Raw genomic sequence first — 20,282 nt, 5'->3', positions numbered from 1 at the left:
AGGAAACGCCTCTAAACGTTTTTGCACAAAAATGGAAATAACCGAAAAGTAAATTAATATTTTATTTATAAAATAAGGGTAACAGCCCAAGTCCATAGCCCAATTCAAGGGAGAACCAGATAGTCCATAGCCCAATTCAAGAGTGAACTAGATAGCACATAGCCCAAGTCAAGGGTGAACTAGATAGTCCATAGCCCAAGTCCACAGCCCAATTCAAGAGTGAACCAGATAGCCCGTAGTCCAAGTCCTAGCCCAATTCAAGGGTGAACCAGATAGTCCATAGCCCAAGCCCATAGCCCAGTTTTGACCGTTACGGGCCATTGGCCAAATCCAATGGGCTCTGGTTGGTCCATGTTTGAGTGGATATACAGGCCATTGGCCCAATTCAAGGGTGAACCAGTTCCGCTTCTTCCATCTTCATTGCCCGCCGTTTTCGCCTGTTGTTGAAACTTCTCTGTTTCCTGCTGGGATTTTGGAGAGGTTTTTGAAAGCACCAAAAAGAATGGAATTTGAGAAGAGGAAAGCTGCGACCATGGCGTCACTGGGCTCAACTGAGACCGACAAATCACCTAAGGGAAGCTTGGATACCCCAATTATACCTCTTATCAACACTCTCAACAACCATCCGTCTTACTTCACCACAAGTTCCTGCTCTGGTCGTATTTCAATTCTCTCTCAACCAGTCTGTAGCACCTCTGCCGCCGCCTCGAAGCCGAGGAAGAAAGCTCTAGGTGGTTCTTGGCTGTTTGTTAGTCACGAGTTTGCCGATCCCAACTCAGTAATCGACCTCCTCTTCCGTTCTCCGTCAACTAATGGGGAGTTATCTGAGCTCGTGTTCAGGTTCGAACCTCTGATCATAGCAATTGAATGCAAGGACCTTGGATCGGCTCAGGATTTGGTTTCCACTGCTATATCTAGTGGGTTCAGAGAATCAGGCATTACCAGTGCTAGCAAGCGTGTGATAATTGCAATTCGCTGTTCAATTCGAATGGAGGTGCCTTTGGGAACTACCGAAAAGATTATGGTCTCACCCGAGTACGTCCGGTACCTTGTTGATGTAGCAAATGAGAAGATGGTGGCCAATAAGAAGAGAACTGATGGTTTTCTGAAGGCATTGCAAAGTCGTGTTTCTGCGGTTACTTATGTTTCGCAAACGTGTCAAGGAATATCATTGAGGGAGGCAATGGAGGAGGCAAATGATTTGCTCGATAGCAAGGAACATAGTTGTGCTGATGAGGAAGATTGTGGAGCTTTAGAAGGCGGGAATAGGAATGCCAATTCTGGTAAATTGATCACCAGCAGATAATATCTATAGTTTTAAGTGTCTATCTATGATGTTTAACCTGAGAGAAATTTGTAATTCTAACTGTTAGTGATTCATACATTTCTCCAATAATTAGATTCAAACGTCAATGAAAAGTCTTGAGAATTATTTCATGTGGTATGATAATTATGTGTTCGAAAGAACGGAAAAGGAATCTCTTTATCTTTGACTGTATGAACAAACAAAAAATCAACTTCAATGAAAAATGGACAACGTTGGTTAGACGTATACACGCTGTGATTAAGGTGTATTGATTCTAGTTCAAGTAGTATTGACTATACTGAAATTTTGTAATTGCAGGACTGCTTTCCTTTTAATCTGAAAGCAAGTCTGAGTCTTTGAATCATTGACAGGATCATCAGAAGCATGCAATTATAGTTTATCTGTTGAACAGATGGGCATTTCAGGAGAGCCTATGGCAAAGCTTTTTATTTGGGGGCACTCAGCCACTACTGTTCACAAAAAAGTTATTTCATTTGGTGGATTTGGAGGCATGGGCAGACATGCAAGAAGAAATGATTTGTTACAACTTGATATGTTGTCATGCACATTGCAGACGATCAATGTAGAGGATAGTCCATCTCCTCGTTTGGGTCACACATCATCTTTGGTTGGAGATTGCCTTTATGTCATTGGTGGCAGGACAGATCCTACGTACATTCTGAATGATGTATGGGTCTTTGATATCACTCAGGAAAAATGGACGTTATTAAAATGCACTGGTAGCTCTTTCTCTCCTAGGTGAAGTCTTTGCTACCTGCATTGTCTTTGTACCTTTTTGTCATTGCAGTTTCATTTCTTTTTGCTTCTTTTCATTTCCAATGCAATAAGTCACTGCATAGCTGGTTCACAAATGTACCTCTTTCCTATTCTTAATGTTTATAGTTCTAATGCAGGCACCGTCATGCTGCAGCAGCAGTAGGCTCAAAGATTTATGTATTTGGTGGACTTGAGAATGACAGAATCTCATCTTCCTTGATTGTCCTCAACACAAATAGTCATCAGTGGAAAGAAATTCAGGCTGGTGGTGATCAGCCATGCGGTCGTCATTCACACTCAATGGTTTCTTATGGGTCGCATTTATATATGTTTGGGGGGTATGATGGGGAAAAAGCTTTTGGAGACTTATATTCTTTTAATACAGAAAATTGTTTTTGGAAGAAGGAAAATATAGCGGGGAGAACTCCGAATGCAAGGTTTTCCCATGCTATGTTTGTGTATGAAAATTATATTGGAATTATTGGAGGTTGTCCTGTGAGTCAAAGCTATCAAGAGTTAGCATTACTTGATTTGCAGCATCGTTTCTGGAGACACGTGTCCCTAAATTGTACTGGCAAGGAATTATTTGTACGTTGCACAGCCAATGTGGTTGGTGATGATCTTGTCCTAGTTGGTGGTGGAGCATCCTGTTATGCATTTGGGACGAACTTTAGTGAGCCAGTGAAAATTAGGTTGCGTCCATTGATATCCTCAGAGGTTATTTTAGGGCATCCTCGAAACACAGAAAACCTTGTGACTCGTCCCATTGAAGAGTTGGAGAAGGAGAGCAGAGATCCTGAATGTCTGCTCAATGGCAATGCTCAAACTTTCAATGAAGCGTCTGGTTTTAATATTGATAGTGGAAAATCCAATTCCCATGAAAAAGAAGGTGCTTTGTATTGGGTTTTAAAAATTGAAAGAAATTATGCAAAACTTGGGAAAGACATTTTAAAGAGGTATGGGTGGCTGGATCTGGCTAGAAAGGTTTCTTCTCGTGGTAGTAGAACACATATTTGCTTTCCAGTGATTGGAAAATTTTGTGATATATTTGATGAAAAGAAGTCCTGGTGGGCTGATCAACTTGAACCGGAAAATGACTTTCATGTCTCTGAACTTGAAAGTTGGGAAGGAGGCCTGACAAATAAATGCTCTTACCTAAAAGCTTTGAATATTTTAAGGAAATGTGGTGCAACTAAACTGGTGGATGAAGTTGTTGACATAAAAACTGCAGCCAAATCTCCATATAAAAAGATGAGCGAAGCAGTATCCTCTTTGCTAAAGCATAATGGCTTATCTGAAGAACTGTTGGAGGAGCTGCCAACAAGGTGTGTGTGTGTGTAGGGGGGGGGGTTTCTTTTTCTTCTATCCTGGCATCTGCATTTTTGTTTCAATATTTTAAATTAGAGTATTATCACAGGTTTGATATGACATCATAATTGTAGAAAAGGGTAAGAACATGTCACTTTTGTTTGAAAGGCTTTAATAGGTACCTGAGAATCATTCTGGCACTTCCATGAGTGGATATGATTTTATTGCATTGCTAGTTGCTAAAAGATAAATCGATTTGTCTTTCTCAGGTGGGAGCGACTTGGGGATATTGTGGTGCTTCCAGTCACATCTTTTAAGGATCCTACATGGGACACTATTGGGGTGGAGCTGTGGCCTATGGTTGCCAAATCACTTGGTATTTCTCGTCTTGCTCGCCAAGTAAGTTTCGTTTAGAAAACCTTGGTGGAACTTAATATCTGTAGTGTTCTCTCTCTCGTTGTAGGAAATAAAGCATCTTTAGCAGTCTGTAATTGCATCTTCGGGAGTTGAAAATGAAGTCATTTAATAATTCTTTTACCAGAAAAACTTCAGCTGAGATCATTAGCTCAAAAACAATAATTATCTGCTGTTAGTTCTTTTATCTGCTTTCAGTCAGTAAATGACATTTAAAACAAAATCTGAACTTGAATTTTGAAACTAACTTATGTTTCCTGCTTGAATTTATATCTTTTTAGGGACGAGTTGCTTCGACTGGTACAAGGGATAGTAACTTAGAGATACTAGTGGGAGATAATGGTTGGGTTGACCATCGAGAAAATGGAATAACTTATTCTTTCGATGCCACTAAGTGCATGTTTTCCTGGGGAAATCTTTCTGAGAAGCTACGGATGGCCCATCTGGACTGTAAAGATGAGACCGTTGTGGATTTATTTGCCGGAATTGGATATTTTGTATTGCCATTTCTTGTCGGGTACATTACTTTATTCTTTTACCACTTTCTTTCTTTCTTGTATTCTTCTCTTCAAATCGATGACGATATTTTGAATTGCTTGTTCTGATTCTTCTAAATTGTGCTAGTGTCAATTGCCTAACTCATATTTGTTGAAGTTAGGGAAGTAACATCTCTTGAGAACTTATATTTAGCAAAAAAGTGTGCCAATATTTTTTACATTGCTACGCACTCCATAGAATATTGACACATAAAACCCATCAAGAACTTTTTCCATGCTTGCTCATGAAACAAACTGTGGCAAACACTTTTTCTACATTCTTATGCGTTCTCAACTTTGGTGCCTATTTATCTAATCCAAGTAAGGAATTGAATTGAAATATGCCATTGATTGATCAGGGCTAAGGCAAAGCTGGTCTATGCTTGTGAGTGGAATCCTCACGCTCTTGAGGCACTTACACGTAATTTACAAGCTAATTGCGTGAGCAATCGTTGTATTGTTCTTGAAGGAGATAACCGGGAGACAGCACCCAAGGTGATCATTCCAGATCTCTAGAAACTACTACACAAGTTCTAGATTTCGCTACTGTTAAGACTCATATTAATTAGACTTAGATGTCATTTGTTTAAACAGTATAATGGACTTTATCCCATGCATCCATCCTTGTGGGGTGAGAGCTAGTAACGGATTTGTAAGATCTGATGTACTGTTCAGGAAGGAAATTTACTTCTGACCCGTTTTGTTTTGTTTTGTTTTTAATATTTTCAGGGAGTAGCGGATCGGGTTTGTCTTGGTCTCCTTCCAACAAGTGAGGGTAGCTGGGTGACGGCTGTAAGAGCATTGAGGTGATATTTTGTGACTTGGATTCAGATTCCATCTTAGGGACTCCCTATACACCTCATTTTTATTTGAGCCCAAAACATTGAATGAAAATTTGTGGCCTCAACGACCTAAATATTTCCATTTATTAGTTGATTATCTTATCTTGAAATGACTCAAAAGTCGAAAAGCTACGAGTGTTTGTACTTTTTCTTACCTACTTCTTCTTCAATAATCGCATTCAATGCTGAAACCGAATGTGCAGACTTGAAGGCGGCACCCTACATGTGCATGGTAATGTAAAGGACTCAGAAGAAGAACTGTGGACTCAACACCTCCTGCACTCAATAACTGAAATTGCTAAATCTGAAGGTTTCTTATTACTTTCTTCCTTTTTTCCCAAGTTGGGATATGTACAAATTTAAATAACATCTGATCTGATACTGAACTTGGATGGTTTTCTATTTCAGGTCATTGTTGGGATGTCTCGGTAGAACACATCGAAAGAGTAAAATGGTATGCCCCACACATTCGCCATCTTGTTGTGGATGTTCGATGCAAAAGGATTCAACAGAACAGCTGAGGAATCTACTTCCTGCATGAATCTAGATGAGTTATGGTGGTCGTAATGGTATGGTCAAAACCCCGACGCTGCATAGGTCGTGATCGCCTTGATATGATTTTGGAAGGGTTAAGACCGAAAGCAACGAGAGTTCATGCGAGCTGACAACTGTTCTCTTCCGCTCAATGTTGGAGTTTTGGAATCGGTACCATTTTAATAACAAGGTCTTATTAAAAATAGGATAGATTGTAGAATTATTCATAAACCGATGCCTTCTATTGAACATACTTTTCAATAGAAATAGGATTATTGTTTTATGTTTTCTATTGAACATACTCTTCAGAATGCATCAAATAGTTGATCGGATAAGGCAGATCTTGTTCTTTAAATCGTATTTCAACAATATTGAGTTCTTCAAATGCTCATTTCCAAACAATTAGTTTAACAAGCAAACAGAACTGGAAAACATCAAGAACAAAAATCATTAGCTTGCTCTTGCAAGATCCTTATTAGGTAACAGCTGAAAGATAAAAAGAGAACAGGCTACATATACACAAAAATTACCTCTACTTCTCATTGAAGTACTACACTCAAGATAAGGCAGCAAATAGAAAAGGAAAGAATGATGAGTTTTTGACAACGTCCGAATTTAAGAAGTCCTTGCCAATCAGTCCAATCCACCGGGGCAGGACACGAGTCTGTCGAGCGACTCGATCGCATTATAATACCCACTGCTTTGAAGTCTGAATTGGCTTCTATGAAGTTAAAAGAGTTTTCCTGGTTGTGTTGTTCCACTTCTCATCATTGCGCAGAATTCCTGGTAATTGATTCTACCATCCTATAGATGCAAAGAAGAGTGAGTTGAAAATCATTTTTTGGCATTAGTTTTTAGAGTAAGAGGGAACTTGAAAAACTTACATTATCTGTGTCCACCTCAGAGATGATTTCCTTGATGCTGGCTTCATCACCCATGCCATAATCCTTCATAGCATTCTCCAGTTCATCTTTTGTTATGTATCTGTTATCAGAACAGGAGCAAAGCTCGGCAATATGAAGGCGTATATATATTACGGGTCGCAAATTATTGAAGTTCTTCAACATTCTATATGCATCTAGAGGATCTGGAAAGTTTCGTACTTACCCACTACTATCCATGTCAAAAAACTGAAATGCTTTGTATAAGTGTTCATCTCTTTCCAGTCTGTGCCTATGCATGGTTGCAGAGATAAACTCAATATAGTCAATCGATCCATTTCCATCAACATCAGCCTGAAAAGTTAGAAATTTGATATGATAGAATTCTTAAGAAACAGCTAATTAGTAGCATTGGAGGTAAGTATTTAATTACAGCTTCCATTAGTTGCTTCACTTCAGCCTCTGAAAGCCGTGAACCAAGCCGAGCTAAACCTGTCTTCAACTCATCATAAGTGATATTGCCACTATTGTCAGTATCTATGTTTGCAAACATAGCTTTAAGGCCTTTAATTTCTTCTTCAGATAAGTTTTCCGCAATGACCTAAGATGCATATAGAGGGACTCGTGTATTAGTATTGAGAAGAAAGAAAATAGGAAAGATATGTTGAGGTAAGCAAGAACAAAGCATCTTTCTAATGGAAAAGGAGATTGTGGGGGGGAAATCTGAACAGACATACACAAAGTAAAAGGGTCGCAAAAACTTTACAAGTTGAACATACATCTGAATTAAAAGTTAAGCAGCTCCTTAGACTGCTTAATTTTCTTGGGGGATTAGCTCAGAGAGTGGTTATGTAATAATCCGAGCCCACCGGTAGCAGATATTGTCCTCTTTGTATTTTCTCTTCCGACTTCCCCTCAAGGTTTTAAAACGAGTCTGTTAGGGAGAGGTTTTCACACTGTTATAAGGAATGTTTCGTTCCCCTCTCCAACCGATGTGGGATCTCACATGTCAATATGCAAGCCACAAACATCATCATCATCAAATGTGCTAGGGAATGGTGTCCTTAGAGCCCCATAGAGATAGGCAACACATACATCAAATATATTATGTTCTCAATATGCGCAAAATAAACCGGAGTCGTGGTTGCAGTTTAATAATTACCTTCAAAGCAAGCTTCTTAAGCTTATTCATTGCCCTGAATTGCTTCATTCTAGACAGAACGGCGCTATCTATTGGCTTGTCTGAAGCGTCTCCCCCTTCTCTAATCCATGGATGTTCTAGATGAAGAACTTAATCTTTAGGCCATATAACAAATACAAACTTAATATATAACAAAAACATAATTACTGGGAGCAGCGTAGAAGAAAACCAAGAGATATATATATATATGTATGTATGTATGTATGTAGTAGGAGGGTTGGTTGATACCTAGAACTTGTGCAGGAGTTATCCTCTTCCTCGGATCCTGTGTCAGCATTTTTCTCACAAGATCTTTAGCACTTTCGGATATTGTTGGCCAAGGTGCACTACCAAAATCAATATCTCCTTGCAGTATGGTATCAAATATTCCCTTCTCATTTTCTGCCCAAAATGGAGGTACACCACTGAGAAGGATGTACAAAATAACTCCTGCACTCCAAACATCAGTTTCCTTCCCATAATTTCGCCTCAACACTTCAGGAGCAACATAGTAAGCACTGCCAACTATGTCACGGTACACTTTACCTGAGATTACATATAAAAACTCTCATATCACAAGGAGCCCAGTTGAGCCCTGTTGGCATCACAATAATTTCAATCCAAATAAGAAAAAACGTTTGTGTTTCAGTTCAGAAACTCAATCAATCCATGAGCAAAAAAGAAAACAAAAGGACGAACCTTGTTCAATGAAAACAGAGAGTCCAAAATCAGTGGCCTTCAACATTGCTCCCTCTTTCTTGCTAGACAACAGGAAATTCTCAGGCTTCAGATCACGGTGCATAACCCCCATAAAATGGCATATTTGAACAACATTTACAATGGCACGACAAATCTCAGCAGCAGCTTTTTCAGAGTACTGACCCTGCGCAATAATCCTATCAAAAAGCTCCCCACCAGCACAAAGTTCCATCACCAGATGAACAGAATATCCATCCTCATAAGCACCTTTGAACTCAACGATGTTTGGCTGCCCAGAAAGATGCTGCAGAATCAGAATTTCCCTCTTCATATCATCCTTGTCATTCTTACTAATAAGTTTCCGTTTAAGGATAGATTTGCAGGCGTATGTTTGGCCAGTGGAAATCTCAGTACATAAATAGGTAATACCAAACTGCCCTCTACCCAATTCTTTCCCAAGAGTATAGTGTTTTCTAATATCATCATAGGGTCTACCCAGAATTGTTTCTGGGTGATTTTGCACGGTCCTGGGTTTGGGGAAAGCTGAAGCTGACGGCGGATGCGCCGCCGTTGATGGTGGTGGTGGTAGTTGAGGCTGATTTCGGTTAGCTGGGATTTGGGTTTGAGGGGCTGATACCTTCTCAGTCGGGACAGTGAAGTGAGGTTGGTAAGATTGATAAGGACCTCTGGCTGCAATCCCAGTAGCGGAATCAGAGGCATTAACTCCAGATGTTAGAGGCTTTTGCGTGCTGCCACAGCAACCCATTATGTAATCGGAGAGTGTCACGTGGAGAGGGATGTGTATAGTAAAAAAATGGAAGCCCCACTTAAGAATTGAATTTCTGGGAATGTTGAAGAACAAATCTGACGGCCCAGCCTGTATCCGGAAAATGGAGATGAAAGAGAAAAATGGAATTCAGAGGTTGGGAGAGAAGATGACACCCAAAGAGTAACCTAGAAATTGGGTTTTTGTGAGGCAAATGAGGGATGAAATTCAAGTCTGCGCGAAGGAAACCCACAGATTGGGCAAGAAAATGTTGGGTAATAACGCCAACCATTTGTCTCCGTCTTTGTCCATTGACTTCAAAAAACAATAGTGTAGTCAACTCAACGAACGCGGCACTTGTTCTTGACAGTTCCAAGCTGCATATCTTTCTTTTTCTTTTTTTTCCTTTTAATTTCTTCTTAATTGAGTTTATTTTAACACTAAATTTCAATCTTCATATTATTTAAATATTTCATTTCAAGAATCAGGCCTTTTTTTTCACTATTTTTTCTTTTATCTTTAATTCTCTGATTTGACCGATAAATACAGTCACACTCCCGAATTAATTAATTCTTTTATATTTTTCTCAAATTTAGAAAATTCTTAATGGTATACACTACCAACTTCTTTAATCACTGCGTAAAAATAATAATATTAATTAATCCGATTTAATATTTTTATTGCACTCTGAGCTCAGACTCGCTTTTTGACTCGTGTTAACTAAGAAAAACGGTTACCCATAGGTTCATAGAACACACGGTGCACTTTTATAATTTTCTATTCCTTTTTTTTTAAAAATTACACTTGTCATTTTCTAAATGGAATGGAACCCTTTGATTGTGATTTGAATGATTGGGGAATGACACGTATAATATGAGGGTTTTGTTTTCTTTTATATATATAAAATTGGGCTGGGGTCCAATCCATCACAAATATCCGAGTTTCTGGGTCCATGGATCCAGGCATGGGCGCGTTTTTAAGTGGACTGCAACTAGCCAAGGCCCAATTTTCATTAGCGTCACATTTGTTAGCTCAAAATCAGTGGCTGCAAAATGCGAGGTTGCCACATGGGCGCTGTCAGCTTCTTAGGAAAAGGAATGGCATTTGCAGACCATCGAGGCACCAACACACTGCACGCCCCTCGCCCCCTTTGCTTAATACTTAATTCAATGTCCTTGTCCTTGTCTTCCACCCGCATATGGCCTCGCCCACAATTTTTCTTTACAACTTAAATAGTCCCATGTAGTTTCATGACCTAAAATCTGAAATTTGTCAGAGATTTTATTAAAAAAAATAAAATTATATGAGTGTTTTCCTCTCCTTTTCATTTCGTTTTCTTCCCCTATTCAAAACGCTCCTTCTTTCTCTCCACTTTAATGAATCTTCCCACTCTCTCTCTACTGTTTCATTGCTTTCCTTTCCATCTTGTTTCTTGCTAATGGGTTTACGACAAAGAGATCCCAGTTTCTTAAACTTAATAATAATAATAATAACCAAACTGTAAAAATAAATGTCCCAAGGGAAAAAATTGGGAGACTGATTTTCAACAGAGTTGGAAGAGATGGGTTGGTTTCATATTCCATTCCGGTCACCGGACGAGCAGTACTTTAAAATCAGAGAATATGTTCTTTAGCTATGCTCGGGAATCTGGGATCATGATTTGCCACCGCGTTTACCCGATTAATCCGGGTCAGCTACAACCCAAGGGAAAAAACTGGCCCACTTTCACAATATTTGATTAATTCTTGGTTGATCTTCATCTCCTAGTCCTTACAGTGATTTTTAATTTTAAATTCTGAAATTTTTAGCCATCGAACCCGGTCTGGCTCCATACCGCATCCCGGACACGTCTCATGTCCCGGCCCTTCAGGGTTCGGCCGACACCGACGAAAACGGAAGTGGCGTTCATCTTTCGGCTTCTGGCCAAGTACTCATGCGGCGGAACGATCTCCGAGTCCCGGTCATCCAACGTCTCGTCCAACTCGTGTAACGAGTCCACCGAGTCTACACGGAGAATCTTGCTCCAATCCGGCACGTTCACGGGCGCTGACGTAGCCATCTGCCGTCCTCGTGGAGACGCTTCGCTGTCGCTACCCCGAAACTGGTGCACGATTCTCCCCGATGTCATCCTCCCTGGATCTTCAAATGCCAACGACAGCCCGCCTACGTGTCGCTCACCTGTATCCCGAGGAACCCCTTTCCCTTTCCTCACCGAAATCCCTCCATGACGATAATTAGTCCCGTCACCGCTGCCACCGGCAAGAGCCGACGAATTCTCTTCGCCGAAATCCTCTTCCCGGTCCGGCTCGACGGTATCATCCATCGGCCACACATCCTCTTCACCCAGATCGGACGAGTCAGTCCCGGTGGAATCGTGGCTATGACTGCAGCTATAGGTACCGAGATATCGCTCGCTCCGACTTGTTGTCAACTTCCGGCCTTTAGCCATTATTGAAATGAATTTCCCCGGAAGGGAAACTATACATTAAACAGTGAATATACTACACTAATACCTCCCCCTCTCACACTAAAAATACAAATGGGCTGAAATTATAAGACCATAGGGGGAGTGGTTGGGAGGGTGGGTGCGCTGTATATATAATATTACGAACTTCCATTCCTTGCATTTCATTTGAATTTGGGTTCATTTCGTCCGCATTTCTGTCAAATCGAAGCTTCAATCAATTGCATGGTAAGAAATAAGGATAGAAGACGACAAGACAGCCACAAAAGCTATTATTAATGCATACATAAATACAAAACAATAAGCGAAATATTTCCCAATTCCAAGTTATAATTATTAATTAACTCTGAAATTAAATACACTGGTCCTAAGTGTCACGCTCTGTTCAAGGCGCGTGCTGTCATTCTCCTTGCTTTTATGTCGAAAAGTGGCAACAGAATTCTTCCATATTAGGAATTTGGTCATGATTAGTTTCTTTTAATTATTACTAATTAATATGCTAAATTTATGGCCTACATTTCAGATTGACTCTCCACCGTCTGATATGTAGTCAAACTCCAATTACCTCAGTTTATAATAATAATTAAAAAAAAAAAAAAAAACACACATTTACGGCGGTCGTGCAGGAAATAAACACACGCATAGTTCGACTGATTTGGAGCCTGAGGTCCACGTGTCCTGGAAGCCAGACGTCTCAGCAAAGACCGCGTGTATGAATGAATGGATACAAATAATTGTGGGACCGGATTACCCAATCATACGTGTCGATGGATGAATGGATGTATTGAAAATAACATTGGTTTATACATTAATTTTGGTGGTTGAAACGTAAACCAACTCAATTTAGTGAGTTTAAAAATATAATGAATTAATTATTAAGGAATAACAAGGGTGGGGTTCGCGTTCGTGATGCTGCGCACATTGGACGGCTCAGAGAAGGACAATGGGACCCACCCAAAATGTGGGGGGTACTGTGATTACCGAAACTTGCCCTTTATTGAAGCATTTACAGAAAGAAACGCCCGTATTCACCCGTTTACTTTCTAGTTAAACCGTATTTACTCTGGGGTTAATTAAATTTTTACTGAAAAAGCTTACCGTCGTTGCGTGGTAATTATTCATATAAGTTGAAACCATATTCTTTTATAAGTAGGAAGAAAATGTTTAATGTTGATATATTACGATAAGGGAATGGCAATATCGTGTTTTGATTGGACACACTGGGGGTTGGGTCCCAGAAGCAAGTGTTTTGAGTAATGGCAGATTAATGGACCCACACAAAAATATATATGATAAAAAAAAATTAGAATCCTATGCGGGCTGCCGTATTTTAATCCTGCGGACAACTCTCCCTATCTCAGGGAGATATGCTATGCGATTGCAATATATCAGCTTTAATCATGTACTAATATATGTGTTTCCTATTCTCTCCTTTTTCTTCAATTACGATGTGGGATGAATCTTAGTTCAATCATAATTACAATCTCCATTGCCCCAAGAACAAGTTATATATAGGTTTTAGTGAGGAACCATTATGCCAAAAATAGGGCTTAAAAGCAAGCATATGAAACCCACTCGATCAACAAAGCAGCGGCGGGAAATGAAGAGGAAAAGGCTAAGACAAAACCAAGCCATGTGAGTGTCAATTTGTCAAATGTTAAGAAAAATGGGAAAAGATTATAAGAATCTGATATGTGCTGCTTGTCGGGGAGTTGGTACCAGCAGCCAAAAATCATAGTTGCAAGAGAAGAAGAAGAAAGAGTGTGCTACTCCATTTTTGGGTTTGGTACTTTCACAATCCATATCCATACCCATTTAATTAAAATGTAAATGCGCATCGGAAATTGAATCTGATTTTAGGGTTCTAAAGTAATGGGGTTTTAATTTGTTTAATCCACTTGATTACAAGTTGTGCACCGATTGTGGTGGAGTTGAATCATACGGGGTTATTTAAATTATCATTATTGTTATATACTTGGCTTTTGTGGGTTCAAGCTGTTACTCAATTCCCAATGAACTCCATGAAGATTCTATCCTCTTTGGCTTTCCTCCATTAAAGGAATTAGAGAGGCACTTTGCAGATGTTGCCTGTCCTGTAAAAGCTCTCTAACTCAAAACAACACAACTTTTTCCTTATGCATATCACTTAACTTTACACCAATTCTTTCTTTCCAATGTAGAGGCCTTAAAAGATGTCCAAAGAAATAATGACATTATTATTATTTAAATATATATACTGACTTCACCAAATTTAATAGTTAACCTATTATGATATATAATTTTAATTAAATTATACGCTACTAAACAATGAAGACTTGAATAAATTGAATTATATTTTGTCGAGGTTTCTTTATTTTTATAAAATGAGAGAATATTCTCCCTAATTATTGAGCTGATAAAAAAAAAATAAAAGAAAGTAATTGAGAATCTTTCCCTTTGGGAAATTGAAAGGGTATCCAATCGTTTTGACAGGCAATTGGACATATCTCCTCGTCCCCATCAACTACTCTCGACTTCGACTCCCCATATTTACACCTTTTCTTATAGACAACAAAAAAAAAAAAAAAAAAAAAAAAAAAAAAAAAAAAAAAAAAAAAAAAAAAAAAAAAAAAAAAAAAAAAGTTGACATTTTAAAAAAAATGTAATTGACTTTTTAATTTGTGTTGCTTAATTTTGAATATATTTTATTTTTTGTATTTAATTATACAATGAAATAGGTAAAACCACAATCGTGCTAAAATTATTTAAATTCCCAAGTTATAGTGGGAATATCGTCCTTAGGAGAGCACTTAATGTTTGTCTCCAATAACTTAATTTAATAATGCATTAACTTGTTTTTAATGTCTATGGTACATGATTTGTGGTTACTCCTAAATATATTATCTACTATCCCCTTTGCATTTCAGTGGTTTATTTCATTTTAAGAACATTAACATTTGTTTGAAAATTATTTCTATTTCTATTTGTTTGTAAACATTAAGACTCTTTGCTTGAATCTGGACTAACTATTCTTTTTGAATGAGGTAAAGCAGCGGGATGATAGAAACCTTCCCCTTTAACTCTATTCCGGAACCTATGCTGACTGCTTGAACATTTTTAATGACTATGTTTCTTAAACTCTAATTAATTTAGCCATGCTTTGATCAAATTTTAATTTAGTAGGCCACTTTGGATGACTAATATTGTGAAAATCATTGTGCTTTTGAAGACAGCTTTTAATATGAATTTGAATTTGTCTTAATTAATTAGTGTTTGGTAGAAACAGTTTGGGATAAAAAGTCCATTTTTTTAATTGTGGGTGTATGACAATTATTTATTATTATTATAATAATAAAATAAACGATTGGATTATTCCGGAACAGTTCTTAATCTACGCCTTCTTCAAAACAAACATTCAGGTCATTTGTGTCTAAGAACATGACGTAATTGAGATTTTTGGGTTTGAATCCTGGCGTCCAAAGCGTTGGTCTTGAAGCAATTTTTCTGAATCCCACGCGGCCATTCAATGCATCCATGTGTCCCTCTTTTGATATGTGGGTTTTGCGAGTTCCTTTGGGTCGCTGTGTCGGAACCCTTCAAATCCCCACCTTCACTCCACACTCTTCCATTCCCAAACCTTCCATTAACCTTCTTTTTCGACGAATCCTCCAATGGGTTCTCAACATTCTCTGTTGTACTTTCAGGAATGCACTCCTTTTCAACTGGATTATCATTAATCTCTTCGCATTCCTCCTCCAACTTGGTCGCTTCCTTCAAATCCTCCAGCAGAGACAGAACAAGACTCTGTTTCTGCGGCTCGTACAAGAACCCCTCGATTTCTTTAATGTCCACCGACTTAGCAGCTTCATGGATCAACTCACCTCTCTTCACCTCCATCTCGTCCAACTTCTCGCTCCTCGACATCAGAAAATTTTCAAGGTCTGTGATGAGTTTGTTCATTTGAACGTACTTGTCTTCCAGAGCTACTTTTGCATCAATCAGCTTCATTTGAATTCTTTCTTCTCGCCAAACCTCCGCCATTTGCAACATGTTTCTCTCTTCCTCTACTTCTTCACACAGTTTCATTGATTCCCTTTTCAAAGCTTCCACCTTTGCCTTGTCTCCCACAATCTGCTTCGCCATCTCTGCACAGACCTCCTCTAATAACTCTCTGTTTCTCTTCTCTTTCTCGTATTCTTGCTTGTATTTCTTCGCGTTTTCTTTCGCTTCTCCCAGTTCTTTTTCCAAATTAGCATTCAGAACTTCGGTTCTGTGATTGGTTTCTTTTTCTTGGCATAATTCGTCAACCTTTACGTGCCTTCGATTCTTCCACATTGCCCTGTTTTCTTCGAGCTTCCCTTTTAAATACTCGATTTTCTTCTTCCATTTTCGCTGCTGGGATTCAAGCTTGCAGATGCGTGTTTGGGCCACCGCCAGCTCTTGTTTAACATCAGAAGCGGCCGAGGCCTTTGTGAACGGCTGCTCTCCTCCGCCACGGTGGCTGTGAAATCTACCCAACTCCGCCGTCTCAGCTGCCTCTGGGGCTTCAGGGTTCCAATATTCTGGTGCTGCTGCCTGTAAGAAGATTGGTTTCATTTGATTTGATTTTCTATCAAACCTTCTTTTAGATCGATTGTTTTGCTCTTCTCGTTATCTTCTGTTCATTGGAATTGAAATTTTAGTTTTTCTAATGCGTAGAAAGGAATATTTTCAATAATTTGTTATACAACGAGACCTTGGTCAAATTTCAAAGTCAGTGTAACGATTAAAAATAAACCAAAATTAAGAACTTTCCCAAATAAGATCAATATACATACAATACTTAAAAATGTAAATAAAACAAAAACAAAATCTGAATTAAAAAATTAAGTACCAAATAATCCTATCCTACTCTGTTTTCCACAGGTCTCCCATCTTCTTTTTCTGTTCTTCCAAAGTTTTTCATGTCTCTTCCCATTTTCTTACTTTTAATTTTGATTTCTTTAAATAATGGCGAGCTAATAATTTCATCAAGTAATTCATATGGGTTAGGTACATTTCCTCTGTCTATCTAAGCCTAAAGTTCTAAAGGAGGGTAATGATTAAACTAAATAATGGTAAAGTATTACAGACCGATTTTTATTTTTGTTTAGATTGGCGTGGTTTTAGCAGCGAATCATGTCAAAAAGATTGGGTAATAAAGATTGATTGAAACAGAAATGGAAATGGGAAAGGTACCTTAATCTTGATTGCTTTCTTCGAGGAATCCAAACAACCACGCCTCTCTAACCTCTGCTTTGCTTCCACTCCTCCGTCGTCTCTGCTCTGATCACGACGCCGATGCCTTATTTCTCCCTAATAATTTTCAGAAGGTATATTCATAAACAAACCCTTTTCGTTAATCAATAATTCCTCAAACTTTCCCACCAATCGGAAATTAAAAATCGAATTTTCTCTTCTGGGTCGTAATTATTGGTATTGATCACAGAGATCACAACATTTCCAGTTCGTTTTTTTTCACTTCTCCATTTACAACAGAACCGAATCTAGAAGTTACCTGAGACACTCTTCGGCCGCCATCGTTGCCGCTTGAAATTTCCTTATAATGGAGATGCCAAAGGCCGGCGGCGAGCTTTCTCGCCTGAAATTGAACTCGGCTGCGGCTTCGAGATCCATGCCGATCCTCCAACTTCCACCGCAACAGAGGAGTCATCGGAACCCCGAAGTTAGAACGGCGAGCGCCGGGACTGCGCAGAAACCTCGGCGTCCGGCGACGAGGCGGTGCCGGGGAGTTCTTGGTCCGAGTTAGATCCATTGTATAAAGGAAATTTTGATGGCCATCAGAAAGCTCCAATGCACAAAGTTTTTATTATCGCATAAACAGACGGAGACAGAGAAACAAAAGAGTTGGAGGGGATGGAAATGCTGTCGACAGGACAAATATCATTTCCAAAGTATTTATAATTTTTTCCATCTTGATATTCATTTGCTTAATTAAAAATCATATACATCAGTGGTGGTGACATCCATTTTTGATAATTTAATGGTAAACTATATTTTAAGTAAATGCACTTAGTACCCTCATTTTATATGAATTTGACATTAATATTTGGGCTGTCAGTGCAAATTAAAAGAATTAGTTATAAATTAAAGAACAATTTTCTTAAATATTCCCTTTTCCCTTTTCAATGAATCGTATGTGGTCTCCACCATTTTCAATGTATTAAACAGTTTAATGATAGCAAAAGATAAAACCACCACATATATTTGTCTATAACAATTTTCAATTCTATCCATAACTTTTTGAATCTTATACATTTTTTTTATATATATAAATAACTTAATTTAGTCTATAATGCTTTATTATATAGTTTTTGTAAGTAAATGTATTGTCTCTTCTAATGTATAAAAAAATACAATACATTTGAATCATTTTATATTTCATAAAATACATCACATATTTCTTTTGTGAATAAATTATATTAATAAAAACAATACAATCACTAGTGATGCGATTATTAAATTAATGATATTATAAATTTAATAAATACTTCAAAAGGTATTATTGTTTTTATTACCAATATAATATGTGACTTTGACTTTTGTAATTGTGCATTAAATTTTAGTTGGAAATTGGGGAAAATGGAGGGGAGAAGAAGAGCATTTTAATAATAAATAAAAGCTTGCTATTGCTATAGTAAGGAAGAGATTTAGTGTTACGATTGTTGAGCCACCAAATTCAACTTCATAGATGTGTCTTTGGTTAGGTTAAGAAGAGTTGGAAGACCCATTTCGTATCGTTTTCAGTCTCACGATTTTAAAACGCATTGACCTGAAATCTTTGTGTTTTGGCACTTGAAAATGATTGTTTGGGAAACTCACTTTTGGCTTGGCAAGAAAACTCATTTTTATTATCTATGATTCGTTGACTTAGATTTGATTACATGAATTTACTTGATCTTCAGTAACTCTGAGGAAAAAACTGCAACAACAAATTGAAAGGCTACAAAACAACACCAGCCAAGAACATCCCTATAAATTTTCTTTCATATAACAAAGCCCATGAAGTAAATTAAAGCTCTTAGGAAGAAACGAAGTGGTTTCCCCATTGATTTGAAGATCGGTGTACCTGTGTTGGGAAATTATGGTAAGTTTGGTTCAGGATGATAAGAGAGGAGGTAGATTGGCAAAGTTGGTTTCTTTTCTACCAAACAAAGACTTGCAGTTTCTGATCTGACAGATTATTTGCTTGTAAACACTAATCTTGACATTGCAAATACTTGCCATTGCACTCTTCTTCAGCTTCTTCAATCTTCTTCCAAATCTAACTCTTAGTCTTCGAATTCTAATTCTCAGATACGAAGCTTTGCCCATGGAATCCGCTCGTTCCAACACTTTGTTGATTATAAACTGTGCTCTTCGATGAATTATCTCTTCTGGGTCTTCTTTATCAACCTTGGAGTAACCATTAGAGCTCTTAACAAGAACAAAACTCATCTCTCAATATCCCTTCTGAACTTAAGAAGATTACAGAGAGATACCTGGGTGAAGAAGTAGGCAGTGAAGAGTTTCAATGCAGATATGCCATTTTATGAGTGAAGGAAGCTGTGTGTGGAAGTGGGAAACTGTGGAATTTGGGTGTGGGGTCAACGAAGAAGGTCATCTATGAGGCAACGGTGAAGCAAAGCTAGCACGGCATGTGCTTTAAATTATGGAAGACAGACTAAGCAGGACCTGAGCTGGCCTTCAGATCGCGCCTATGATTCTGCTAAATCTTAAACCACAAAAAATGACTCTTAAAATTTCATTTGATCATGCCTTCCTTTGTAGAATCAAAAAGTAAAACCGTTTTTACTCTGTTTTTGTCAGTTACACCAAGACCATGTTACCATAAACGATGCAATGGAATATTTTATGGATGTCTTAGAATGGACTATCAGATGGAACTCAAAAGTCAAAGTTTGCAGCATGGAACCATCCAATTGCAATATAAAACAGACCAAATTTCCACCGACATAAAAAAGTATGTTTGAAAAAAAGAATGAGAAGTCACAATAATTAATAAACTTATGGATGAGACTAGATGTCGCTGGATTTAGACTGTCCATTCTTAGGTATGACTTAAAAGAGTCAACAACTAGCTTATCACAAGAAGAATCCAATGCAGCAGACAGGACAAGCTTCCACCGGCAGGAACCCTGCCTGAAAGAGAGCTCAAGCAATCCAACCAAGTAACAACGGAAAAAACTGATGAAAAGAAGACTCCAAAATTACTTGTCCTATCAATTCAACTAAAATTTTTAATCTTCATGATCATGAGTTGATTTACCTTAGGAGTTAGCACCAAACACATCTGGAAGTTGATGGAACGCAAGAGTCTATGGCTTTCTCTTGGTCCAAGTTCATGTTCCTCTACACGATCTTGTGAGAGGTAGTGGTTCGTTTTCTTCTTCGTTTTTTTTTTGTAACCCAAAGAGTGTTGAGACCAACTTATGTCCATTTCAACCAACCACTCTCAACTAACAATCATCTAATTCTATAACATTTAGTTGCCAAGAAAATTCATAAAATTTCAAGTTCAACAAGGTAGGTGACTCTGGGGCCTTACCAACTCGAG

At 38.3% G+C, this 20,282-nt stretch overlaps 5 protein-coding genes across 5 annotated transcripts; 1 reads left to right on the top strand and 4 right to left on the bottom strand.

The window, feature by feature from the left end:
* Nucleotides 1-430: 430 nt before the first annotated feature.
* Nucleotides 431-6,051, top strand: LOC111496687 (tRNA wybutosine-synthesizing protein 2/3/4). Its single transcript, XM_023147159.1, has 9 exons — nucleotides 431-1,283; nucleotides 1,678-2,065; nucleotides 2,221-3,408; nucleotides 3,661-3,790; nucleotides 4,087-4,322; nucleotides 4,701-4,836; nucleotides 5,071-5,147; nucleotides 5,387-5,493; nucleotides 5,592-6,051. Exons 1-9 carry the CDS (start codon nucleotides 503-505, stop codon nucleotides 5,702-5,704), a joined length of 3,156 nt encoding a protein of 1,051 aa, XP_023002927.1. The 5' UTR covers nucleotides 431-502; the 3' UTR covers nucleotides 5,705-6,051.
* Nucleotides 6,052-6,138: 87 nt separating this feature from the next.
* On the bottom strand, nucleotides 6,139-9,552 carry LOC111496693 (calcium-dependent protein kinase 21-like). The gene is made up of 7 exons (XM_023147167.1): nucleotides 8,478-9,552; nucleotides 8,028-8,324; nucleotides 7,761-7,876; nucleotides 7,032-7,199; nucleotides 6,825-6,952; nucleotides 6,602-6,701; nucleotides 6,139-6,521 (listed from the first exon to the last, which is right to left on the bottom strand). Exons 1-7 carry the CDS (start codon nucleotides 9,241-9,243, stop codon nucleotides 6,447-6,449), a joined length of 1,650 nt encoding a protein of 549 aa, XP_023002935.1. The 5' UTR covers nucleotides 9,244-9,552; the 3' UTR covers nucleotides 6,139-6,446.
* A 1,099-nt stretch (nucleotides 9,553-10,651) lies between these two features.
* LOC111496710 lies at nucleotides 10,652-11,804 on the bottom strand. The gene has a single exon (XM_023147192.1). The coding sequence runs from the start codon at nucleotides 11,690-11,692 to the stop codon at nucleotides 11,048-11,050; it is 645 nt and encodes a 214-aa protein (XP_023002960.1). The 5' UTR covers nucleotides 11,693-11,804; the 3' UTR covers nucleotides 10,652-11,047.
* Nucleotides 11,805-15,038: 3,234 nt separating this feature from the next.
* LOC111496694 (protein NETWORKED 1B-like) lies at nucleotides 15,039-17,595 on the bottom strand. The gene is made up of 3 exons (XM_023147168.1): nucleotides 17,223-17,595; nucleotides 16,904-17,020; nucleotides 15,039-16,261 (listed from the first exon to the last, which is right to left on the bottom strand). The coding sequence occupies exons 1-3, from the start codon at nucleotides 17,478-17,480 to the stop codon at nucleotides 15,107-15,109; spliced, it is 1,530 nt and encodes a 509-aa protein (XP_023002936.1). The 5' UTR covers nucleotides 17,481-17,595; the 3' UTR covers nucleotides 15,039-15,106.
* A 1,228-nt stretch (nucleotides 17,596-18,823) lies between these two features.
* LOC111497408 lies at nucleotides 18,824-19,162 on the bottom strand. Its single transcript, XM_023148194.1, has one exon. It carries the CDS (start codon nucleotides 19,160-19,162, stop codon nucleotides 18,824-18,826), a length of 339 nt encoding a protein of 112 aa, XP_023003962.1.
* Nucleotides 19,163-20,282: the final 1,120 nt, after the last annotated feature.

Source organism: Cucurbita maxima, unplaced genomic scaffold (genome assembly GCF_002738345.1).
Source record: "Cucurbita maxima cultivar Rimu unplaced genomic scaffold, Cmax_1.0 Cma_Scf00023, whole genome shotgun sequence".
Classification (NCBI taxonomy): Eukaryota; Viridiplantae; Streptophyta; class Magnoliopsida; order Cucurbitales; family Cucurbitaceae; genus Cucurbita; species Cucurbita maxima.
This window is presented reverse-complemented; position numbering and strand designations above follow the sequence as displayed.